This window comes from Nyctibius grandis, chromosome 6 (assembly GCF_013368605.1).
Source record: "Nyctibius grandis isolate bNycGra1 chromosome 6, bNycGra1.pri, whole genome shotgun sequence".
NCBI classification, from domain to species: domain Eukaryota; kingdom Metazoa; phylum Chordata; class Aves; order Nyctibiiformes; family Nyctibiidae; genus Nyctibius; species Nyctibius grandis.
The window spans coordinates 9,612,764-9,639,888 of NC_090663.1; the positions used below are offsets into that span (position 1 = coordinate 9,612,764).

Consider the following 27,125-nt stretch of genomic DNA (forward strand, 5'->3'; position numbering starts at 1 on the left):
TCAACTTAGATAATAATAGTACTATAAATATTACCTCTCTGAGTTGACTACTGCTGGTCAAAAGGAATCGTTCTCCAGCAACTTGATGAGCTTCCTGTTCAAGCTCTTTGAGTCGCAACTATAAATTAGTACATCAGAATTACTCTGTTTACACTATTTTCTTCAATATTCTGCTACTTCCTAGGTTAATGAGTATATGGGACTTCTATTTAAAAATAGGGTACTTGATATTGTGTAATCATTGCTGGCTATCAACATTTGGTTTAGTACATTGCTTACATACTCTTTAATCTATATTTCTTCATGATCTGGGAAGAGGATTTACTGTAATAAAAAGTACCAAAATTTGGGGGAAAATCATTTAGGTTACTGAAGATTATAGAGGTCGGTAAGAAACAAAGCTATGCAAATTATTCTGGTAAATTAATAATCTGTCAGACCACTATGATTATCTAGTCAGATTTTATGCTATAAAATAAGATTCTCTTGTAACTATTTTTATCAGTGGGGAAATGGCAAACTTAGAACACTCAGAACATGTAAGTTGTAAAGTGTTTTATCAGTGATAGAAATACCTATCACTTCTCAGGAAGATGGTTACTGGTAACTGCAGGTTCAGAGTCATTACAATTTTTACTCTACAACACACAACCCAAAAGGACCTATGCATTTTGCAAAGTAATCTCAGTTCTGGGCTAATGAAGCAAATGTCTATTTTTTGCTTGCCTAAATAAACATGGAAGTATCCTAAAATGTAAATATCATTATTTATATTTATAATAATAAAAATACTAGAAACCCCAAACTGTCATGTAAAATGTGACAAAAAAAAAAGATTCCTCCTGTTTTTTAATCAGTTAACCTCAGTAAAAGCAGAAAGATGATGCCATACAATTTCCAAAAGAAAAAATAAAGACAAAATTTACCCCCAGAATCTCTGATGTTTTTTTCAGTTCTTGTTTGTTCACATGTATTTTGTGTGTTTCCATCACTGTAAATACAATTATATACTAAGAACACTTACAATTAACAATTTCAATCTTACATGCTTCTTAGACCGTAAAATGGAAACTCGAACACACACACAGCTGTTATGAGGCTAAGATAACATTTAGTATTCTCAGGTATAGCATTCTACTTGAGCATAGCCAGCAACTGTGTGAAAATGGTGAAGATTCATATTTTCAACTGAACTTTCATACCTGCCAGAATTTTGATAAGTGGAAGCTCTAATGTGCAAAATAGTTTCCACAAACCTTGAACCTGTAAAGCAAGATACAAATAAATTCTTCAGTATCAGCCAATTTTAATCTTAAAACATAGAGTAGTGTCATTATGTGGCTCTGTTTTCCAGTAAGCAGTATTTCACTTTCTCTAGAATCCCTTTTTAAATGACAACGCTGTTTGTGGAATGAAATACTACTTAGTGTGAATTATAGTATCTAAATCCTGTAGTCCATTATCACTTCATTTTGTGGGCAATAGTAATACATTTTGTAATAGTAATCATTTTGTACAGGAATAGTAATAAAGAAATACACATACCTCATTTTTATAAATGGTTTAATATTATTGCAAGCTCCATTATAATAGGACATAGTTATCCCTTTTTCTTTATTCACTTGAATAATTAAGCAACCATTCAGAATTAATAACTTTGTTTTCATTAGGAAGAAAATAAAAAATGATGGGGTTAGGTACCCCATTTAGTTATAAAGAACAGGAAGTCTGTTTTTTCTCTAACCACTGAAGCAATCAGACAGCAACACTTGTCTAAAAATTTCTGTAGACTGGCTCTCAGTGTTTCTGTGCCTTTGGTGTTTCCCCGTTGCCTTCCTTCACAGGTTGTTTCATCATACTGCTGGGCCACTTAGATATCCAGATTAATATGGCTCCATCAACTAATGGTCTAAGCCCTACAGTCTTTACCATCAGTTTCAAGGAAAACCCCTCGGATTCTATGATGTACCTTCCACCAGAACCTGAGCATGTCCCTCAATTCTGACACTTTTCCAGGTATATGATTACAGGGAAAAAACAAACACATAAAAAAAACACTAAAAGACTAAAAGACTTCTTGAGATGCATCCTGAACTGCAGTAAGGGCTAAAATAGAATAAAATAGTTCACTTGGAAGGGACCTACAACAATCATCCAGTCCAACTGCCTGACCAATTCAGGGCTGATAAAAAGTTAAAGCCTGTTGTTAAGGGCATTGTCCAAATGCCTCTTAAACACTGACAGCCTTGGGGCATCGACCACCTCTCGGGGAAGCCTGTTCCAGTGTTTGACCAGTGTTTGGCTAATACAACCTAAAGCAACAGATATGCTGAGAGTTTTTGTACTCAAGGAGTACGTTGAAAAAACCCAGCTACACTCTGTTTTAACTCTGTTAACACTTTTTAGACTGTTTCATATAGCTTTAAAATAGCAAAAGAGAAGTCACAATATTCTGAACATTTCCCATTCTTAGAATCTTCATTTAAATATTTAGTTAACTGTTGCCAAGGAAAAGTTTCTTCTGAAGATTAACCTTGAGACTAACCATTTCTTCCTCCTTGAAAAAATTGCACATTTGATGAGCAACTTTATTTTAAATGTTGACCAGCACTGTAAACCAGTAAGGATTGAAGCCTTCTATTTAACTCGACTAAAGAGTCTGATTTGAATGAGAAGCACATCACTAACTCTCTTTAATTCATGATAACACCTCAGAAGTTATATCTGAGTAACTACTTTTTATATCTTACCTGTAAGTCATGAGCAAGGTCCATCATTACATTATAAAGATTCTCCAAGTTCACACCTAAGTTTTGATACTGATACAAATAAATTTAAAAAAAAGTTATAATGCTAGCACAAATATTTAGAATACTATCTACTTTAAAAGGGATTACACTACGTATATTTTTCTATATGTCTCCTGTTACATTTAACATTTTAGTAATGTTCTTAGACCTCTGACAAACACAATTCATCAACAGAGCAGTACAGATCATGAATATTCAAGATTTTACCTGTTCCTTTATTTACATTTTGCACAGACTGAGTATGGAGAAATAGTATCACTACACAACCTTTGACATTGAGGTCAGAATTCTATTCCTACTTATAAAATGCGAAAAAATTCCTTGCAATTTTCTTTCTCTATCAGTATTGCCGCACTTCCGTGCCCAAACTATTCACTTCCTTCCCTTCTGTTCCAGAGGGGTTCTGCACAGAGCCATGTCACCTCACTCAGCTGGCTAGAAGACCATTTGGAAATGCATACAGACACTGAGAATACGATCGTTAGCTCCAAGAACATGATCACTAAAAATAAGCTTTATATCAACCTATTAAATTTGTTTATCAGGCTAATACACAAAATGTAAGCAATAAAGTGCTACTTTTCATTACTAAATTCCTGTGAGGAAAGATGGGAATGTGAAAAATGCTGCAGACGTAGATTTTCTTTCCTGCAGCCTGTATCTTCAATGACGGCTGAACAATCAAAATTATGGAATAAATTTACATCCAAGCCATTAAGCGCAAAAATGTTAGCACTGTCCCATAAAATTCCTGGGCCACAAACCATAGAAGCTAGGACAGCATTCCAGAGGACTAAAGTTATGCACTTGCTTGTCTCTATACTCTTCCCCAAGAATCACATACTGGACTGTGTTGGAGGCAGGAAAATATCTTACATGGAATTAAGTATGACAAGTTATGATAGTTCTTAGATTTTTATGTAAAACTCTGAAATTAAACTAACGTTTTTTTGTATAAAAAGAGGCATTTACTCTGTGTTGATAAATACTTCTGAGGATACAGCTGAAGTATTGCGGCAACTTGGCCACAATACTTTCAGACAGACGTTAAGACAGAAGTGCTCACCAAGCCACTTTCTATCATTTATCAGCAGTCCTGGCTAACTGGGGAGATCCCATGGGACTGGAAATTAGTGAATGTGACGCCCATCTACATGAAGGGCCAGAAGGAGGATCTGGGGAACTATAGGCCTGTCTGTCTGACGTCGGTGCCAGAGAAGATTATGGAGCAGATCATCCTGAGTGCTACCATGGGGCATGTATAGGACAACCAGGCGATCAGGCTCAGTCAGCATGGGTTTATGAAAGGCAGGTCCTGCTTGACTAACTTGATCTCCTTCTATGACAAGATGACACGCTTACTGGATGAGGGAAAGGCTGTGGATGTTGTCTACCTGGACTTTAGTAAAGTCTTTGACATGGTCTCCCACAGTATCCTCCTAGAGAAACTGGCTGCTCATGGCTTGGATGGGCACACACTTCAGTGGGTAAAAAATTGGCTGGATGGCCGGGCCCAAAGAGTTGTGGTGAACGGAGTTAAATCCAGTTGGCGGCTGGTCACAAGTGGTGTTCCCCAGGGATCAGTGTTTGGGCCAGTTCTCTTTAATATCTTTATCAATGATCTGGACGAGGGGATCGAGTGCACCCTAAGTAAGTTCACAGACGACACCAAGTTGGGCGGGAACGTTGAGCTCCTGGAGGGTGGGAAGACTCTGCAGAGGGATCTCGACAGGTTGGATAGATAGGCTGAGGCCAACTGCATGAGGTTCAAACAAAGCCAAGCGTTGGGTCCTGCACTTGGGGCACAACAACCCCATGCACTGCTACAGGCTTGGGGAAGTGTGGCTGCTCCAGAAGTAATACAATGCTAGTCATCAAACAGATGCCATGAATGTAAAAGCTTACTTTGTGTTTTGTTGTGTAGACCTGAGTCCTTGTTCAAAGAGAACAGTTGTGGCCTAATTATTTTTTTAAACTTTCTGGAGAAGAAGATCCTAAGAGAAACTCCAGAAACTTTTGGACTTACAATCTTTAATTCAGCAAGACTAACTGCTAGGTCCTGCACTTGGGTCACAACCCCATGCAATGCTACAGGCTTGGGGAGGAGTGGCTGGAAAGATGCCTGGAGGAAAAGGACCAGGCTGTGTTGGTCAACAGCTGGCTGAATATGAGCTAGCAGTGTGCCCAGGTGGCCAAGAAGGCCAACAGCATCCTGGCTTGTATCAGAAATAGTGTGGCCAGCAGGACTAGGGCAGGGATCGTCCCTCTGTACTCAGCACTGGTGAGGCCGCACCTCAAGTATTGTGTTCAGTTTTGGGCCCCTCACTACAAAAAAGACATTGAGGTGCTGGAGCGAGTCCAAAGAAGGGCAGTGAAGCTGGTGAAGGGTCTGGAGAACAAGTGTTATGAGGAGCGGCTGAGGGACCTGGGGTTGTTTAGTCTGGAGAAAAGGAGGCTCAGCGGAGACCTTATTGCTGTATACAAGTACCTGAAAAGAGGCTGTAGCAAGGAGGGTGTTAGTCTCTTCTTCCAGGTAACAAGCGATAGAACGAGAGGAAACGGCCTCAAGTTGTGCCAGGGGAGGTTTAGATTGGATATCAGTAAAAATTTCTTCACAGGAAAGGTTATCAAGCATTGGAACAGGCTGCCCAAGGAAGTGGTGGAGTCACCATTCCTGGAGGTATTTAAAATACGAGTAAATGTGGTGCTTAGGGATATTGTTTAGTGGTTGACAAGGTAGTGTTAGGTTAATGGTTGGACTCCATGATCTTAAAGGTCCTTTCCAACCAAGACAATTCTGTGATTCTGTGATTAAGAAACGTCAGATAGGCTAAAGAAGAGAACCAAAATTAATAGTAAGTTTAGAAAACACGACCTCCAGAAAAGAGATTAATCAGGTTTATTTAGTTTAGAAGAATAAGTTGAAGGAGAACATTAGAGTTTTTATGAAGAGACTCATATTCAATTATTTTCATGTACACTAGGTGTAGAACAATTGGCTTAATGGAACCTGCTTAATCTGCAGACTACAATGGTTTTTCATGAAGTTACAGACTAGCATCTCTAAGGGACAGTCCAGGTTTTGATTGCTTCAAAACTGGGTTTAACATTTGGCTGTTTATCTCTAGATTGCAGACTTCATTGATAACCGCATTAAAAAAATACATTTATCAGTTTTTAACCCCATCTCCTCCTAGTTTCATCAAATGACTCACATTATAGTACTGCAGGATTTGCTGAATAGTACCACTGCATTCACTTTATCCACTGCCTTCATAATAGTTTAGAAAACTGCTAGTATAGTGCCCTTCAGTCTTTCCATCTCCACCTTAAATAACCACAGATTTTTCCACATCCTCCCTATAAAGTAGCTGTTCCATCCTGTGACCTTTTAGAAGCCCACTGTGCCTCTCTCTTGAAGACTGTGCAGTTTTGGTCTCTGTGTTTCAAGACGTGGGTGCACCAAGGTTTTCTATGGCAAAGAAAATCATGTCCCTTTTCTTTTTTTCAATACCTTTCCATATGGTGTCTATATTTTGTTGGCTTTTTGGCTGCTGCTACACATTGAACAAGCAATGATTTGAAGATCTCTCTGCAAATTGAAACTACTCTGCATGCATTACTCTCAATTTAATGAGATCCTCTAGAGTTCCATACCCTAAGCTCAGCATCTAACTATCCAAAAAGGTAGATATGAGATTTATTTGACATAAGGCATTATTTTAATAAGGGTAATTAAGACTTCTAAGAAAGGTTCTAGTATAGTTCTAGTTTTATATAATAAATGAGAAGGAAAAAAGAAAAAAATCCCTGAAAGGAAAGACTGATGAGAGAAGTCTGACAGGGAAAACCTGCACTAAACCCTGCAAGACCGTAGAATTTTCAGCATGAACAGAAAGCCAGAATGCAAGATAATTATCCCAGACACACTGTGGTACTGATTGCAGATTCCTGTCCATGACAGTTTGGTCGGGGGGTGGGCAGCGAAATCAATAGCAAGTAGAACTGCAGGATGCCTAAGCTTACTATTTTATGTTTGACAATAGGAGCGTAATGTACATCACATGGAGGCCTCATCAGAGCACAAAGCAATTTTGAGGCCAATAGAATCTTAATCACTTTAGAAGATAATCTGGTAATGCTCACTGTTTCTTCCTCAATAGCCACATTGCTGGAGACTGACCTACATTTGGCTATATTCTTGGTGAACAGGGTATTCCAAGATCATTTCTGCTAAATTAATACACATAGGCAGGAAAATAAATTTAAAATCTGCTTCCCAATTGAATTACACCTTTCTGTCAAGAATAGTAAAGTTTTAAAGAAATAATATATTGACAGGAAACCAAATGGCCATCAAATCACATGAAAAGTTTCTCAATTGAAAAAGCACTGAGAGGGTTCCTTGTGCATCTTGTAAGCAATCTATCTTCAGGTTCATCATTCACCCTATGTGTATTTTAAAAGAATCCTAATTATTCTATGCTCACTTTATTATTTGCATCCTATGTTGGAGCTGATGGAACACTAAGAGGGGTTCTCACACTATGAGCTGCAGAAGTATCTCTTTCCTCTACAGACCTGCAGCTTTCTACAGGTTTCTTACCTTACTGCTCTCATGAAATACCTACAGTTGGGAGAAAAAAATCTGTTCCAAAAGAAATATATTCTTCTTTCTCCACTCAAACTGAGCTAGAAAGCATTTTCCTTAACAGATTAAGCTCTCACAATTTATGCTACCAAATCTGACTTTGCTGCCCATTTCACAGTTTTATGGTTTTTCTTTGATATATTCAGAATCTTTCCTTTGGTCCCTCTGTGATGAGAAGGAAAGAAAAGGACATTTCTACTTGTTATCAGATTTACACTCTCCTCTAAGACTGCATAGAAAATGAAGACAATGCTTCCATTTGAATGAAACATCCAACATTTTGTGAATAGCAAAGCCAAGATTCCATCATCTGGAAGAGTATATGCAATGTAACTAGATATGATATCACTCTACTAAACTGGATGTCATTAAGCTATGAATTATGGGCTAAAACAGTAATATTGCAACTAAAATTGTTTCCAATAATATTTTCTTAAGAACGCGCCTGATGTCAAAATACTATGGTCCTCCAGGGCTTTTAATCTGTCCAGCCAGAATAGTAGTTCTTTTGAAGCAAAAGCAGGTAAGAATAATCAAAGTGGCTGGAAAGTCTTCAAAATCCTTCCTAAAGGAGGGTCTATATAGTCTAAACAGATCTCCAAATTAAGGGTTTTTCTAAAATAAAAAAAATTAAATTCATTATAAAAATTAATGGATGGAGGACTATCTTCCTCTCTCTTTAGGGAGGTAAGGACCCTTCTGAGTTGTGAGAAGGTATCTCTGGACACCTTTTGCCAGCTGAACAGGGTATTTTGCAGGAATTGCTCCCTGAGCTAGATGTTATTATGCCCACCTTGTCTTCAGGATGACTCTCAGAACCTCCTGGTTGTGTTTCTAGGGAGTGAGGGTAGGCACAGACTGAGACACCAGCACATCTAAACACTTGATCCTGTGCCCTCACAGTGCAAGAGTCAGCTGTAAATCAACAGGTAAACATAATCCATCCTCCAAACAGTGTATAAAAATCTGTCTTGTACACAAAACTCATAATTTTGGCCTACTGTTTGCAAAACAGCCCCATTATTTGAAGAAAAACAGAAGTCTGGAACCAGAGCATTACAGCAGATGCAGACTGACAAGAGCAATGCTTCATCCATTATTTGATTCAAACAGAACGCAGAAGGAATCCAAATTACTTGTTGCCGCACAAACACAATAGAAAGAAAACTGTCTGAAAATTAGTCTATATTAGGACAAATTACAACACATTATTGCTACAGGGGCATGCATTCTGTTACACAGCTGGGGAAGAACCATCACGGGAACTTTACCATATTGGTCCAACTAATTTTTAAGAGAAGAGTAGTGCCGAGCATAACAGAAGTGTGGGAGTAGTCACCTATTAGTCACAAGAAGTTATGTTTCATGCTAAAAACAGAATTACCTGAGTTTTGGGGTAATCTTTGCTGCAGACACATTTTCCTACCACATACCATAAAACAAAGGGGCACTAGTGTTGCAGTCATTCAGAACACGCTCAAGCCTGGACCATAGTTGTTTTTATCTTGAAATGCCCATATGACTCAAGATAACAGCAGATAAAACTAAACAGATTCTACATAAGCTGATGTCTGTTAGTGGGAAGCATGTCCCAGCAAAGCCCCAGCAGCAGAAAAGAATTAAAATGGGGTAAAGAATTCCACTGACAGCCTATGCAGGTTCCCCATCTGCTCAAGGGTTATTAGTCTATATAACTTCAACATTGCTTGTGTTGGTCATTTGCGAGTAGACAATATGGACACCTACTGTGCAGGCTTCTCCTCTACCTACAGCAGACTTGAACACTGAGAAGACTGAGAATCAGTAGGCCCTTGAAGGTAGGATGCAGAGGGCTCTCTTCAAAGCTGAAATATCTCAATCCACTGGTGGTCATCCTTGTTTTATAACAGTCTAGTCGTATCAGTAAGGACTTGTCTCTACCCTAGACAGATTAATTTAAGCAGGCTCATACTCCAGTGAAAAGCCACCAACCTGTCTTCAAAAAACCTTGTTCGTATCCACTGGTTCTGGCACAAACGAGCTGTGAAATACTATGCTTTCAGCAACAGACAGCTTACTTGATCCCATTCTGGAGGTGGAAGTAAACCCAATGACAGGCTTCAGCTGACACCAAGATTCTTCATCAGCAAATGCAGCAATGACAAAAGCAGCATGATGTTCAGTACCTGCTTCAGCAAAGGTTTCAAGGCATATGGAGTATGACCCCTTTTACTGAGCCTTTTGGCACAGCACCAAATGTACAGACAAGGAGCAAGTAGCACATATGCTGTGCTAGAGAGGTGTGTGGGTAAGTAGCAAGCTACAGCACAAAATAGCAGTCATTCCAGGTACTATGCTGGGTGGACAAGACAGGCACAATACAGCGGGAGCATAACTGAAGTAGTAGGGCACAAGACATGATATATCACCTGGCCTGGGTCCCTCTGGGAGTACAAACAACTGTTAGGAACCTACCAGCAAAGTCAGCAAGAAGGCTGAAGAGAGAAATCTTGCAAAGAGCTAGGATTCACAGGAAGAACTGGGACTCACTGAGCAAACAGAGAAGCCAAAAAGAAAGTGCTGGGGTTCAGGGAACAAATTAATTTGATAAAGAATGGCAAGGGGCAGGGGTGGGGTGGTGGGAAATAATCACAGGATGTTAGAGGGAGGCATAAACTGAGACTTGGGTGAACAAGTCAGCATAAAGGCACTGGAGATAGTTGGGGCAAGGAAACAAACTAGACCTGAAGCAGGGCAGGAAGGAAATAAGACTTCAATATTTAACTCAGAGCTCAGAATCAGGATGACAATTTTGAGAAATGAAAACTAAGAATAGATGTGATATATATGAAGAACAAAAGACAGAGTCAAGCTAAGGAAAGAGACAAGATTAAGGATGCTGACTCACAGGAAGGGACATCACATATAGAAATAACCGACAAGTTTATAGCTTCTGCCTGTTTGCCTGTCCATTCCCTACACTGATAGCTTAATTCATGAAGTAGCTTCTGAACAACTGCAGTTTACAGTTAGTGTTTTAAAGTAAACTGGCTCTGGTTTTCTCAGAAATGTCTATACTGATGGGTATGTGCTCCTACAACTGACTTCTGTCCATGCTCTAAGCCCACTTGACATCTGTGGATTTGTATCCTAGAAGCCTTGTAATCATGTTACAATACTTGTGTCCGACAAAGCAAGGCCTCTGAAAAGTGAAAGGTTTCAAAATAAAAACATCATTTATGTTGCTGCACATCTATTTTTATCATTCAAACAACCTCTGAAGGCTCACGTGTCCAGAGTGGATCACCATGGCCCAAAATACAAATACCAAAATTTTATAACATTCAGTAAATAAGTTTCAACACACAGTAAGACATTTCTATAGTGCTTGGAATAACTTCTCAAAAAGTTCATCACGCATTCTCTCTTACTGAGAATAAAAATTCACATATTTTTCATACACATGCTTAAAGGTTCACATTTCACTCTCTACTGTTCCTCAGTCTATCATGTGGTGTCTTTACCAGCTGTGAAATTCAGCAACATTTTTAATAACAATTAATTAAATACAGGCAACAAGTTCACAGAAGATGGAGAACAAGGCATTAGACATTTTAGAAAGGAAAGCTGGAAATGAGTTTGCAGAGAGGTAGAAAGAAAAAAGATCAGATTATATATTAATTTTGTTACTGAACTTTATGGTTTTGAAGCAGAATTTTATAGCTGTTCCTATGATCCCATCTTGGTAGAAGGCAGCCACCCCTTCCCTTCTCCCCTTTCCTAAAAGTTAGATTTCCAGTAAGCAGTATTAATATAATAATTTTCTTCCATCAGAAAAGCATTATCTGCCTTTTTTTTTCAGTATTTTGTAAGCAAAAGCAATTCTTTCATCATTTCCTTCCCCTTTTAACCCAACCACAAACAATTTAAAACAAACTACTTACTGATGCATTTTTCAAAGTGCCTGTATCTGTTCCCATAGAAAAAGGCTTTTCAAAATACTTCTGTATTAAACATTCAAAAGAGGGAACTGTGTCACTGGGGTTTATCAGCCATGCTGCGATCCTTGGATCTAACACGATGCTATCAGCAACTACAAAAATAAGTTATTTCTGACAATCAAAATATTTAAATTACCTCCCATACTGAGAAATACCTCTAAAGTTTTGCCCATCTTTCCCGTAGACACACATCATAAATAGACAAGCATTTACACTACAAAAATATTAAACGTTGAATTCACACTTGTAACAAACGGTCAATATCATGACGACATAGCAGTAAGTTCAATATTGAATATTTTTGAAGAAGGTAGAAGGTTTTTTGTGGGTTTGTTTTTTGTTGTGAGGTTGGTTTTTTTTCCAAGTTTTAAAATGTAAGTAAAACTTTGATTCTTAAGACTGACTGTAAAAGCCTCTCTTTCTTATCACTGAGAAATTTCAAATTGAAGTTTTTCTTGTGAGTGTCTCCCTCTGGTACAGTTTTGTTGTTGCTGTTAACTTGATTGATATCCAGAAAATTGCTATTGGGGGTCAGGGGAGAGAAGAGTTACTTCCTAGCAATCAGACTTCTGAGACCTTTAATGTATATACGAATTCACATATGGGTGCACAATGCCTTGTTCTCAAAAATCAGAACCTTTTGTCCTAGAGGATCATATGTGCTTGCACTGCATTTTCTCTCGTGTTCAACGTAGGTACATAGGATAGAGCAAGCCTAGTGCTGTTTCATTTCCCTTTTAACCACAATCTCAACATACGTACCATAGTACTACAAAGAAGAGAGAGAAACTAGTAACTAGAATGCTTTGTGATATATTCAAAGATAGACCTGAGTATCTTCTTCAGTAACCCCTAAGTAAGTTCAAATTACAATCCCCAGGTACATACATAGAGAACTCCATGCTACACATCCTTACAGACTCAGTTACCTGGAAGTAAACTTCAATGTCCATAATAACAGTTACAGCTGCAGAACTATTCTAAAGAGAACCAGGCTTGTTTACCTCCACTGATATAATTGTTGCTGAAAAGAACTTCATGTGGCTGCTCAGCAGATGTTAGAGAAGGAGACATCTTGTTCCTGAATCAGCTTGAGCTCTGCTGGAGCAACCAGATAACTGAAGGACACTTCATCTGCATGGTCTGATACCAGGATTTTATGTAGCTCACTATCCTTTTATCTGAATGCAAACAGCTATTCACCTCAGAAGATAACAGATGGGAAGGAATAGCCTCAAAAATTGGCTCAAGGACACTCTTCTGATAGTAGTATTAAGAGAGTCTTTCTGTGATTGGAAGGACAGTTTTAGCCTTGGAATTGTACAGCTTAAGAAAGTATGTCAAACTCTGCATCCACTCCAAAACCAAAATTTGGATGTGTCCTCTTTCAGCAGGAAGTAATCCCTACAGGAATTAAATGAAACTTTGACAATCGTAACAGACAGATTTGCTATGAACTCAAATGATGCATCATGAAGAGGCAGACTAAGCAACTCAGTCTCACCAGTGGGCAGTAACACTCGGCAGCTATTGGCTGTTGGAAAATGCCCCGGTGCTGCACAGTCACAAGTTCATGTGAAGACTGCATGAAACAAGCACTGATTTTTCTCGTAACAACTACATCTTACCAAGGACACATGGAAGAAGAGAATCCTGTTACCAAATAGTCTCTGAGATACCTCAAAGATCCTTTTCTCATACCTCTATTTACAATAAGCACGAGACAGTCTCTAGCTGAAAAAGGAGAAAGAATCAAATTCCCCAACCGTCCATCCATCCCTTCCTTCCCAAATAAAATTTTCAAAGGTGAGAGTAGCAGTAATGACTTATAGCCACCAATTCAGCCCTGGGAAGAGGATGGCACCTTCAAGGTGAGGAGGAGACACATACTGAACTGAGACAGAACAAAGCTGAAAGGAGTGAAGCAAAACCAGGGTCAAGCTGGGATGAAGAGAAGAGTCTGTGCTGATAAAAGCATACTTTCCTCAAGATCATGAAGTGTTACTCAAATCCTGTCCTCCTTCTACTTTGAAACATCAGTGAATCCCAATGACAAAGCAGGCCATATTTTACTAGTCAGGCTAATGAATCTGTGTGTATCCCACTGGTTAGTACACTAGTTTGAGAAGGAGTGCAATGATTCAAGCAATTGCAGTCAATATGACATACACAGAAATTTCAGTGTTTTCTTGATTTCACAGAATCACAGAATGTCAGGGATTGGAAGGGACCTCGAAAGATCATCTAGTCCAATCCCCCTGCCGGAGCAGGATTGCCTAGACCATATCACACAGGAACGCGTCCAGGCGGGTTTTGAATGTCTCCAGAGAAGGAGACTCCACAACCTCTCTGGGCAGCCTGTTCCAGTGTTCGGTCACCCTCACCATAAAGAAGTTTTTCCTCATATTTATGTGGAACCTCCTGTGTTCCAGCTTGCACCCATTGCCCCTTGTCCTGTCAAGGGATGTCACTGAGAAGAGCCTGGCTCCATCCTCTTGACACTTGCCCTTTACATATTTATAAACATTAATGAGGTCACCCCTCAGTCTCCTCTTCTCTAAGCTAAAGAGACCCAGCTCCCTCAGCCTCTCCTCATAAGGGAGACGTTCCACTCCCTTAATCATCTCTGTGGCTCTGCGCTGGACTCTCTCTAGCAGTTCCCTGTCCTTCTTGAACTGAGGGGCCCAGAACTGGACACAATATTCCAGATGTGGCCTCACCAGGGCAGAGTAGAGGGGGAGGAGAACCTCTCTTGACCTGCTAACCACACCCCTTCTAATACACCCCAGGATGCCATTGGCCTTCTTGGCCACAAGGGCACACTGCTGGCTCATGGTCATCCTGTTGTCCACTAGGACCCCCAGGTCCCTTTCCCCTACGCTGCTCTCCACAGGTCTGTCCCCAACTTGTACTGGTACATGGAGTTGTTCTTGCCCAGATGCAGGACTCTACACTTGCCCTTGTTATATTTCATTAAATTTCTCCCTGCCCAACTCTCCAGCCTGTCCAGGTCTCTCTGAATGGCTGCGCAGCCTTCCCGTGTGTCAGCCACTCCTCCCAGTTTTGTGTCATCAGCGAACTTGCTGACAGTGCACTCTATTCCCTTATCCAAGTCATTGATGAATATATTGAATAGAACTGGTCCCAGTACCGACCCTTGAGGGACTCCGCTAGACACAGGCCTCCAACTGGACTCTGTCCCATTGACCACCACTCTCTGGCTTCTTTCCTTCAGCCTGTTCACAATCCACCTCACTAACCGATCATCCAGACCACACTTCCCCAGTTTAGCTGCGAGGATGCTGTGGGAGACCGTGTCAAACGCTTTACTGAAATCGAGATAGACCACATCCACAGCTTTACCATCATCTATCCACCGGGTTATGTCCTCATAAAAGGCTATCAAGTTGGTTAAGCATGACTTCCCCTTGGTGAAGCCATGCTGAGTGCCCCTAATGATCCCCCTATCCTTGATTTACAATGATGGGATTTTTTACCTTAAAAAAAGCAGGGATTTTGTGTTGTTGTGGGTTTGGTTTTGGTTTTTTTTACCATAGCAGAAATAAAGGGTGAGGAAGCATCAACTTCCAAAGTTTAAAAAAACCTAGATAAGAATTCTTTTGGATACTAGAAACTTCAGATTCAAATCCCATGCATCAGACAGGATCTAACCTAGATTTACTACTTCCTGTGTGTACAGGTTATAAAACTGTCACTAGTGCCAGTACCATCATGACATTTCTTCCCCTGCTTCCCATTCCCAGGGCTAAGTGTCTTTTGTGTAGATCTTCACATCAGATTCTAAAACATCATCAGTTTACTGAGATGTACTGATGAAACTTTTCAGATGCCGAACACAAGCTGAAGACTCTCCATAGAGGGAGTCCTTCCTGAAAGGTCACGCTTATTTTTGTAATTCACTCAGCAGTAATCTGACACATAGAACCAAGAAAAAAAAAACATTATATTTACATCTTATATCTTCTGTTTGTAGTTACTTTTAAACCCATACAAAAAAAGTCTTATTTGTTCCTATCAAAACCACAAGGACTCATTCAAGTGATTCCTAATTCTGACAACTATGAGCACCTCTGGAATTTATTTTAGCCTTTCCTCTTGAGTAGGGCAAAGGTTTTCTAGGGAACATAAAAGATGAAGCAGTTTGGCCTTTTCAGCTATAGTCAGGACTGTGTTGAGAGCTATCCTTAATTTATTCAATGACTTTATTCCTACTCTGAGAATAAATACATCATTGGACCTTGACAGGCTTGAAGAGCTGGGCCTGTGCGAACCGCATGAAGTTCAATAAGGCCAAGTGCAAGGTTCTGCATGTGGGTCGGGGCAATCCCAAGCACAAATACAGGCTGGGTGGAGAATGGATTGAGAGCAGCCCTGAGGAGAAGGACTTGGGGGTGATGGCTAATGAGAAGCTCAACATGAGCCAGCAATGTGCGCTTGCAGCCCAGAAGGCCAACTGCATCCTGGGCTGCATCAAAAGCAGCGTGGCCAGCAGGTCGAGGGAGGTGATTCTGCCCCTCTACTCCACTCTCCTGAGACCCCATGTGGAGTATTGTGTCCAGCTCTGGGGGCCTCAACATAAGGACATGGAGATGTTGGAGCGAGTCCAGAGGAGGGCTACGAAGATGATCAGAGGGCTGGAGCACCTCTCCTATGAAGACAGGCTGAGAGAGTTGGGGCTGTTCAGCCTGGAGAAGAGAAGGCTCCGGGGAGACCTTACAGCAGCCTTCCAGTACCTGAAGGGGACCTACAGGAAAGAGGGAGAGGGGCTTTTTACAAGATCAAGCAGTGACAGGACGAGGGGGAATGGGTTTAAACTGAAAGAGGGGAGATTTAGATTAGATCTTAGGAAGAAATTCTTTACTGTGAGGGTGGTGAAACACTGGCACAGATTGCCCAGAGAAGCTGTGGATGCCCCCTCCCTGGCAGTGTTTAAGGACAGATTGGATGGGGCTTTGAGCAACCTGGTCTAGTGGAAGGTGTCCCTGCCTGTGGCAACGGGGTTGGAACTAGATGATCTTTAAGGTCCCTTCCAACCCAAACCATTCTATGATTCTATGATTGACATGGTAAGCCTCTGGTTACGTCCTCCCCCAAGAAGGGTGTTCTTTCCCGTGGTACTAAAACTCTGTTTTCCAATATATTACTTAACCACCAATCCAATTACTTCTACACATAGTGATTTTAACAGAAACATCAAAAGCACAGAGATTATAGGATTAGATCATAGATTAGATTAGATAGTTACCTTGTTTCCAGCTAATTTCATTACCATAAACTTGAAGTAGAGTCCTCAGGAAATCTTTTGCTTTGAAGCAAATAATCGGAACTTTGCAATGTAGCATTTGAAACAACACTTGCCTGCAGAGAAGTAGTTCATTAACACATACTATACTGCTACTAGATTTAGAGAATCAATTTACTTTATACATTTAATTAGCACCTAATAATAAACAGTTAACACAAGACATTTCTTTATTCCTGTAAGAACAGAATACTGTATTTTAATATTAAATTCTCAATTCAATGATCCTGAAGCTTCATTCTATAATACATTAAACACCCTAGCACACATGCTTTATCATGCGTTCATAAAGAAAACAAACCCTTATTTGACACTCAAAATTAAATGTAATCTCAATCCGAAACAGCAACTGGCATCCCTGTAATACTTTAGTATACCCAAATAAGATCACAGAGGCTTCCGAGTTAATGCAGTATTGTAAAATAGCAATCTAAAAGTTACTAGACAATCTAAATTGCCATAATTGCCGAGTGCTAATATGCTATTTAAATTTAGCATGCTTCAACTTTGTCACATTTTTACATTACTTTTGAAAATGTCTATACTTCCCACATCCATGCTATTTTAAGTGGATTTTACCAATTATACACATTAGTATATAGATTTTATTCATTATTTGTGTCTTTTTTAATAAGCTCTATTTTGGGCAATATAGAAAAATAACTTTTTTTATAGAGTTTTCAAGTTCATTTCTCTTTGATGGTATGAAAACACGTACCAAGTTTTTGGACATATTAGAAGTTGTGTAGATCATAAGGTATTATTGTATGCAGCACAGATCCACTATTAAACAACTGCACCATTCTTACAACAAATAATTACCTATAGGTTTCATCTAAATGCCAATACATTTATTCAACTTGTTCATTATTGAATTTTTACTGTTCATATGTACATGCTTTATAGGTGTGTTATTCTCAATTCAGAACAACCTATATTCAAACTAACAAGTTATTAAATTAGTTATCATAGAACTCCAATATTACAGCTGGAGAAGTACAGGTAAGTGAAGTGATTTGTCTTAAGTCACGTGGAGCAGTGGCAGAGATGCAACCAACAACCAAGTCTGACATCTTGAAAATGAATGCTTTGTAATTTAATAACCCAAATTCAGCAGTTTACAATAAAGCAGTTATCACTGAAAGTCATGAAATATTCTAATGAAGTTTTAACATGCGACTGTTATATCTAAGAATCAGATTCAGTACTCAGTTCTCCCTTTATGGGATACTATTTTGAAGTTAATAGTAAGGAATAAAAATGGATTTTGGTTATACTAACTGGAAGTTTAGAACACAACCCAACTTTTTAAAAATTTAGTCCAACTATTAAACAGATACATAAACCATTTACTTTAAAAAAAACCACGTCATTTTGATGTAACATTATTAGTGAATATTAGGAAAACTTCATTCGGGATCTCAAAAGCCATTAAAAAAGCCTATTGTGCTCAAAAACTTAAAAGTATTAGCAAAGCTCAAAAAGGATGTTTACCAGAATAACATTCATCAAAAATGTACTAGATAAGAAATGCAGTTCAGGAAATGGAAGGTAAGATACAAGAAAGATAAACCTGGATTAATCATATTTTTTGGTGCCATATAGCCGTAAGCTGTTATAAATTATTTCTAGGTGAATGTAAACAGTTCCTACCAGAATCCCAACCTAGTCTGCAGGGCTGCAGTTAGTGATACGCTGAGTCCAAAGGAATAGTCTATTGCTATTTGGTTTATATTAACCCAGGCCTGACACAGAACTAATACAGCTAATAAGAAATTCAATCAGCTTGACGTGTAAAGAGATTAAGCCTGTGCTGTGTAACCAACATCACTGTTGCTAAAAGCACATGTAAAGCAAACCAGTATTTTTTCCTACATACTCTCACCGAGCAAATTTCTTGTGAGCCTGTTGTTCTTGTTCCCAAAGAGATGACCATTCAGTTTTTAAATAAATTAGTTTATCATTTTCATTAGCAGCATTCCAAGTATAGTCAGTTGAAGAGTAACTGGGAGGGCAACGGTGATCAGTCTGATTCTTCACTAACACAACAACTCCTTTTACTGATGAGGTTAAGACCTGTTAAGTACAATTACAACAGTGTTTCCTCTGACAGATTTTATGGAATCCTAGAAAGAAAATTTCCCAAATATTTTACAATATGAAACCTATTATGTACACTAGACTTATTGCATACACCATTGACACAGTAGAGAAGAATGCAAGTGTTTCAGCCTTGAAACAAAAAAACAGCGACAGGACATAGTAAAAAGCAGGAAAAAATATTCTAATTCAAACAGTCTCACTTCAAGTATACAAACACCTGTTTAGCCCAAGCTGCTTCATTTTTTTTTAAGTTTTACTTGGTAACTAAAAACAAAATGTAGTCAGAAGTATTAAGGTTTACCTCATTTTGCATTTATATTTTGGTAAGCAATAATACACAAAACCGGTCCAGAGTCCAGGCTCCCAACTAACGTGGTTTTGTGTTTATCAGAGTCACATGCACAGTTCAACAAAACTGACTCTAAACAAAACACATCATTCACTAACCTGCTCCGAGTTGAGCTGTGAAGAACCATCTCGAAATATCATAGTAGTTACAAAAGCCACAGCCTTTTCTATAGTTGTAAGCAATTCTCTTTTTTCTTCACATCCCAAACTCCTGATATCACAAGGACAATTTTCAGAAGAGTTTGTTTGTCCAGAAGTACAGCTGTATCTTCTTTCATGTGAAGAAGTGTAGGTCTTTACAGGTAATCTTCTTCTTTTCTCTGAACAACATGTAGCCACTTTTTGCTTTCTTTTAAGGGGAGTAGCTATATTCTTTTCACCATCCCTCATTTTTTTTGCTTCTACTGAATGATTTCTTTCTCTATATCCCCATGTTGGCAAATGTAAATCCTGGTAATAGCTCGCTATTTTGGTATCTTGAGAGCAAAGCACTTCATCGGTACGTACTGTCCTGACTACCTGACCAGCAGTACTTTTTTCAGGGCTGGAAGATCTTTTTAATAAGGCAATTGTGGAATCACGAATCTCCTGGAAAAATTGGAAATTTTTTAGTGAACCAATTATTCAACTTATAAGGAGAAATAAAAATAAACGTAGATGAGTTAATTTAGATAAAATTTGAAGGAAGTTATATACTATGAAAAAAATGTTGATACTAACAAAACAGAGTCACTTTAGGGGAACTACATTACATAAAACAAAATTCAAGTATTTATCAGTAAAGATTATTTTGTCGATTTATATTGCTTACATCCAAAACCACCACTGTTTTTTAACCTTAGTCCAACACTAAAAATGGCAAATTAACAACTGTAAGATGCATTTAGTCCAGTAGCCTATCTTCCATAATGACTAGGTTATTAGTGACCTTTGTCTGAAGAGAGAAGAGACTGTTCATTTCTATCTTTAGCTTCAACATTCAGAGCTTTTTTCATGACAGCTTAGTTTATTAAAGAACTTCTGGCAAGGGACCATAATGACTGCTTTGGAAATTCAAGTACACTGAGTCAACTGGATCTCCACCAATTTCTTCAAACAACTTACAAGATTGTAAGACATAACAAAAATATATATATGAAAGTCGCACTGAAGGAGTATTATTAGATATATGAATTAGTATTATATTCTATTCTGTTCAATTCACTATGCCCAGAACAGCTTTCCTACTCCAGACAGTCCCTGGATCCCTTTACAGCAGCACGCTATTAAATAGCATTAAGCAAGACGTTGCATGGTAATGTTATGATTCTACTCCTTCATCCTTGATTTCCTTCAGAAATTTCCTTGGTATGCTACTAGCCCTAGTATTTTCTTACTGTTTATTTTGATAATTTCTTCTACAACCTCTTCAGCTGAGACAGATCCTCTGTTTTGATTTCACAAACAAGGACTCTGGAATGGCAACCAACAACCTTTCCAAGATTCACCAAGGTAAATGTGTGTTTAACTATTTACAGATATACAGAGTTGTATCTTCCCTCAATACTCCTCTTATGCCTTGATCATCAACAGGTCTTACAGGAGCTGGCAAGCTTTCCACTCCTGAGGCATTGGAAAAAATGATGTATTATCAGTGATGCATTTGCAAGCTGTTTCTCAAAGTTTATTTGGACTATACCACTGTATATTGACATTTAACTTACTCAAATGAGGCAACTATAAAAGAATGCAAATTTTGGTAAGTTCAGCTTTTTGTATCATGACATTTTTTAGTAGTCTTCATACTATTGCTTAGCCATACTTCTGTTTCCTGGACAGATTTTAGTATTCATTTTAAGTCTCCAATATTCTGTTTTCAATAAATCCCTATACTACCTACAAATGTTTTGGTTTTGGAGGGGAATTTCCATATATTTTCTTTTAAAAGCTCCTTCATTTTTATGTAATTTCATTTTTTGCAATGAAGCATTGCTGTAGTGACTTATCTTTTAACACCTCAGAAAGATTATAGGCCCTGTCACAGCATCTTTCATCAAAAAGATTTTGAACCTGATCTCACACAGAATCAAATAAAAATTTCTCTTGTGAGTTCTCTAACCGTTCCACAAAGCAGCTGTCTTCTAATTTTTAGTCTCAGCATCATGCACAAGTGTAATATTCACCCACTCCATTGAAAAGTAACTGAAGCCTCTCATAATTACTGTATTTTCTGCTCTTGTAGCACAGGCGGTCTCCTTCAGTACCTCTGCTGTCATTACCATTCCAAAAACTAAGGCCTTCTCGCTTCAAAAGAACCACAAGTTAGTGCTGCGCAGGGCTCCCATCCATTCCCCAAGACGACAATTTTCACTGATCAAAGGATATTGTCCATCTCTATTCAATCTATATTGATTGAGCAAGCCAGAACGACAAAGCCAATAATTTTTTTCTGGTTTTGCAATATTCCTCAACTCAGTTCCCAAACCCCCAAACTATGCAGTCAAAAGATGAAAAAGAGTTAGACTGCTTGGGATCATACTTCACAGGATCAAGTCTACAGCAGAAGTACAATTAACAGGAATAGAAAAAGGGAGCTAATTAAGCTTTTGCAACTACCAAAATGAATAGTGGTTGTTCTGAACAAAGACAAGTTAATTGGACTTAGGCAATGCTAATCAAAAAGCGGACACTATAAAAAGTTACCGTAAGTGGAAAAGTAATATCACAGAAGGACCAAACGTTTAAGAGCCGTAGAAAGACAACTAATTTACTCAAGTGTATTCTCCAGTCAAACTGAAAATAATTTTATTGTTTAACACAGTAGAATTTGAATTAGGATACTCAAGTAATTATAGCATCAGGAATAAGCAACACTCTTTTAAAGTTTCAAAAATAAGAACAAAGCAATTTAATTATCAAGTCAGAATAATACATCTGGAACTACAATTAACCACAGAGAAAAGCAGCAGCTTCCAGGAAGAACTGATCTTCTACTAGAAATAATGATGTGGCTGGAAGTAGAGAAAACAACTCCCAGGATGTAGTTTCATAATTTATGTGTATGTAGGAAAACTTCACTAGATGCAGTGAGTCAAAATTAGCACCTCATCATCACAAAAAGGGGTTCCACTACTACCATGTGCATGCACAGCTGCATGTCTATCTATGAGCCAAATTAATTTGTAGGAAACTATCCCACCCCACAAAAGAAACCAGTCTTCTGCATCTTGAGCAACCTGAATGGACTTGAAGTGTGCAACATGCACCAGAGTCAGAGTAAGGAAGACTGAAATCTGCAGCTGGGACAGGAGTGCACTTGCAGTATCTGCAACTCATCGATCAACTCAATGGATCTTACAATCACAGTCTGAGTTGGGGCTGCCCCACATATCCTTTCCCACTCTTGTACTGGCAGTCACTCACATGCTCATTAAACCAAATTCAGAGACATGATTAAACCAAAAATTAAACTCCCAATACAAAGCAATTTTTCTTATGAATCAGCTCACTTCATGATTATGTGCTAGTGATTGTTCAGTGACAGAGGTTTGAGAACATTTTTAAACTCTGGTAACTATCTAAATGTGGCAACCTCATTTATTTCTGATCAACCTGTCACAAAAGACTAACTTCCTATAAAAAGGATAACAAAAGTGGGGTCAAGACTCTCATAGGTAAATAGATGCCAAGTACAAAATAAGACAGAGGAAAGTTATCCAAACTGAGTGTATGCAATATATTGTGATAGTTTGTTATGAAAGAGCCAGTCTATAACAACTTCAAACCTGCTATAAAAAGACTGCTTTTAGTGATCTTCAATCTTACAATATGCTTGCCTTTTCATTTTTCAGATGTGCATCCTTATCACCTAGTTCATTTTCCTTTGTCTTCTCTATACCTTTTAAAAAAAGAATGGGAAACATTTTACAATTCAAATAAATCTGAGAGCAGTGCATACAACTTAAGTTACATACAGTGTTACACTACTGACACTTTTACCAAACCTAAAATAATTGCAATAAAATTTTCCATGACAATCATTTTCATCAAATTAATATCATTCATGCTTAAAAGGGCCCTGCAGGTTCCTAAATACACATATGCAAAAGCATGCTCTGTCCCCATTCAGAAAACATTAATTCAAATTTGCTACAAAGCAGACAAACATTTTCCATGGCATTCAGAAGAGGCATTACCATAATACCATAAATACACGTATTTCCTTCGTTCAAGAAAAAACATCCCATCCTGGTCAAAGTAAAGCTGGAGGCATGGGCAAGAAGAAAAAAAAAAAAAAACCAAACCAAACTCTACACACTTCACACAGTTTAACTGTTTTCTTGGAATTAGGCAGTATTACTCTACAGTAATTTTCTTCAGTAAAACACTATTTGCATACACATCTTTAGCATATCATGCCCTACAGAGAACTGACCATGCTTCATCTGCAGAGGATAATTTTTTCACGTTGTTCATCCTCACAATAGAACGGGTATTGTAAGACCAGGTAAGTACAGAGAGCAAGGAGAATTTGACCTATCCATTTGACAGAAAGGTGAGGTAATGGCTAGCACCACAAGAAGCAGGATGGCTATGAGTGCTGGGTCTGAGACAGAGCCCTGTGTCACAGCACAGCTGTCAGCCTGGGCCCACCACTGAACTACCAGTGATATTTAGCCTACAGCTCTGAAAGCAGACAGATGCTGTAGTTTAAGGAAGGCTTTGTGAATGCACCTCAAGACTCTGCACCATGCTAAACAGTTAGGACAGACTTTCTTTTCTCTGCCCTCCACACTGCCCAGTAGCCCCAAGAAGAGGAGAAGCAAGGGGAAGACTGGAATAAAAGAACAAGGCGCAACAGAAGAGCAGTAATTACAAACTCAGTAGGCACAGGAAGAGGAACAGAGAAAAAGAGAACTCCACCAAAGTACAGGTCTCTCCAGAGTTCGAATTAGGGTTCCTTTATTTCTAGATTCTTTTACTGCCCAGACAAAAGACACCTCATGGGCAAAATATGTATTTTGTCCCCTTCTAACTCCTGGTCCACTTCGAGTACAACATCCCACTGCTGTTTTCAGCTATGAAATATGTATTACCAGCAGCAAGACACTTTCTGAATCTAATGCACTGATGATCAATGTCAAACAAAGCATAAGAGGATCTATTTCTATTTAATGAAACTGTTTTAAAAAAAAAATGTCTAGTCAAGCCCAGCCCCTGTACTTAAAATACCAAAAAAAAAGTATTTTCAAGACTAACTAGCTTAGTATAAAGTAGTAAGCTTAGTGTCTTCTGGAGACTATTACATGCAGGTTCATGTTGGTATATATGTATAATCAGTTATTTATCTCCAGCTCAGACTTCTAACCTGAGCTGTTAGAACAGCAAATATAGCATAGCTGTATTTGTAGCTTCAAACATTTAAGGTTTGGTTTTCTTGACACTTCTCACAACAATAAAATTCTAATTTAAGAATGTTAGTAACTGAGTCTACATTCAGTGCTTTTAATTGTTTCACAGCTAGATACTTTTTCTTGACAAATTCACCCTCCAGAGAAGATGATGAGGATTACATTTCTCTCCTTCAGCACACAGTATTCAGTATGACAGGTATCTAAAGAGCTATGCAACCTCAAATTTCTCTTTATGAAAAAGTATCACCAGATGGCAGCAGAAATCTATCCTTGCCTTCAAACTCCTTAAGGCTAGATGGAACCATTACAAGCTGTACTGCCAACATAACCACAGAATTTCACCTAGTTCAATATTGCAGATATTTGTCCCATTTGAACCCAATATTTACCTTCTAAAGACAAACAGTTTTTCCAGTAAGTAGAATTTAATCTTTAAAGATCAATAAAATACAGTTCAATAAAATACAGTTTGAAACAGATCGACTAACGTGACAGGTTTTGGTTTGTTTAAGGGAGGCAAACTTTTTCTTCTCTCCAGATCCACACTGATCAGCTAAAGCTCTATATACAGGCAATTTCCTAAACGCAATTCAAATAAATTTGCTCTTAAGACTGTATGCTAGAAACAATTGTTGAGTAATTACCACATGGAAAACAAGAGCAAGAAAAGCTAGTCATGTGACCTGCGGCCACTAAATGCTTATACTGTTCTTTCACTCCCCAGTGAATAAGGATTTAGCAGCACTACAAAGAAGACAGCAAGCTCATTTGGCTAAAGATACCAGACACCTTCATGGTGTTTTTTTAAAAAAAAAAAACAAAAGAGAATCTTTAATTTTACAACTTGACAAGAGTGAATGGATCAAGAGCGAACAACATGATATAGGTATCGCACAGTACAGAGAGTTCCCCAGTCTAAGACAAAAAACACTGCACAGAAAAATTAAGGAAGGGAAAATGACAAAGTAGCAAGAAAAGCAGAATGGCAATTAAACTGAGGCAGAAAAGAGATTTTATTTTCTTTAAAATAATCTGAGGTTTGGTCCAAATGTACCATTTTAAAATGCACCCATCCCATATTTCTTCAAATGTGTATCACTGATCTACACAGCAATGAACTACTACCCTTTTCACTGCTACACCATCAGGCTCCACTGATCCAATACTTCACTACTGAAAGAAGAGCCTGAACTCTTATTTACATAAAACTGAGGCTGCAACGAACACCATGTACACACAAACACATGCTACATTTAAATCCCATTGACCAGATAATGTTCCAGGACCTAGTTCTCAGGAGAAAACACGACAACTGAAACTGAGCAAAACCCTAACTTTCTATCTACTTCTTTCCAGAGCTATAAGAGTGGCAGACTATGAAATGCACAGAATTGAGAATAAAAATTCCATCTTGCAAAACCTCCCTAGTATCCACAACATTCTGAGTAAGATTTGCTCAACAGTCAAATATCTGCTGAGGCACTTTTAACATAACCTAATTTGCTCTACCACTGGGACTTTTGTTCACTCTTCCCCCCAGAATTTCACAAGGAGCGAGTTGCTAACGAACACGTGTTTAAAGGACAGACATGGGTCTGGATTGTTCACAGGCCTTCTGTCAAGTTCCCAGTACCTCTAGTGATCTTTAAAGATCTAGTCCATAGTCAAGTTAATGTATACATTTAATTCACAGTATTAGTTACTTAACAGTTTGAAATTCTCATCTACTTCTATACCACAGAGCAGGAACAGGAAGAAAAAAAATAATGAAACTGAGGGTACTGGTAATACTCTAGTCCCTTGCACTCACATAGTATTACTTAATCAGAAAAGTCCCAGCAAATGTCAGTTACAGCTTAATTCCTTTTTTAAAACCTGGAAACCTAAACTCTCACCTTTTTTTCTTTTTAAATAGGGACTAGAGGTTTGATATTGTTTTGTTTGTTTGGGTTTCAGTTTTTCAACTGAAAACAGAAACACTTAAATAGTCAAAGGTTTACTCACTCTGGTTATTCTTTCTGCTAGTCTGAACTTCTACAGGAACAGACTGCAAAGCTGCCATAATCTTCTGAGCAATATCAGATAAAGGCACTTTAGAAGTCTCACATCCTATGTATGACATGTACCGTTCCATTTTTAAGATTAAACCTAAACACAGAACACACACAAATTATGAATATCAGGGCCACAGAACAGTCTGCACTTACATTCTGTTGAAATTAAAGGCAAAATACAGTGAACATGTTCAGCCATTCTCCTCAATATAAAATGACATTTCCTGACATGCCTCTGTTTCTAAGTATCGTAAATAAAAATTAGCAAATTGTATTAATTTACAAAAACCACTAAGTGAAAATTCTTTGAAATAGTGTTCTAATACACCGATAAAAAATAAGCAGTCCTATTAAGTAAAGCTAACTTCTAACTAAAAAAATCTGACAAATAAAAAGAGAATTATGTCTGAAATACTTCCCCCCTCCTCAACATCTTTAGTCTGTATCTAGTGTATGCACACAT

General features: G+C 38.3%; 1 protein-coding gene across 1 annotated transcript in view; it reads right to left on the bottom strand.

The window, feature by feature from the left end:
- Positions 1 to 26,876, bottom strand: part of POLN (DNA polymerase nu) — a 110,983-nt gene extending 84,107 nt beyond the window's left edge. Inside the window, exons 1-10 of the mRNA XM_068403540.1 lie at positions 26,613 to 26,876; positions 23,031 to 23,092; positions 19,315 to 19,803; positions 18,650 to 18,840; positions 16,708 to 16,820; positions 11,385 to 11,533; positions 2,751 to 2,819; positions 1,203 to 1,263; positions 927 to 991; positions 35 to 118 (exon numbers count right to left, since the gene is read on the bottom strand). Of these exons, the coding sequence (XP_068259641.1) occupies positions 35 to 118; positions 927 to 991; positions 1,203 to 1,263; positions 2,751 to 2,819; positions 11,385 to 11,533; positions 16,708 to 16,820; positions 18,650 to 18,840; positions 19,315 to 19,803; positions 23,031 to 23,092; positions 26,613 to 26,742 (1,413 nt within the window). The 5' untranslated portion in view covers positions 26,743 to 26,876. The remainder of the gene's footprint in view (positions 1 to 34; positions 119 to 926; positions 992 to 1,202; positions 1,264 to 2,750; positions 2,820 to 11,384; positions 11,534 to 16,707; positions 16,821 to 18,649; positions 18,841 to 19,314; positions 19,804 to 23,030; positions 23,093 to 26,612) is intronic.
- Positions 26,877 to 27,125: the final 249 nt, after the last annotated feature.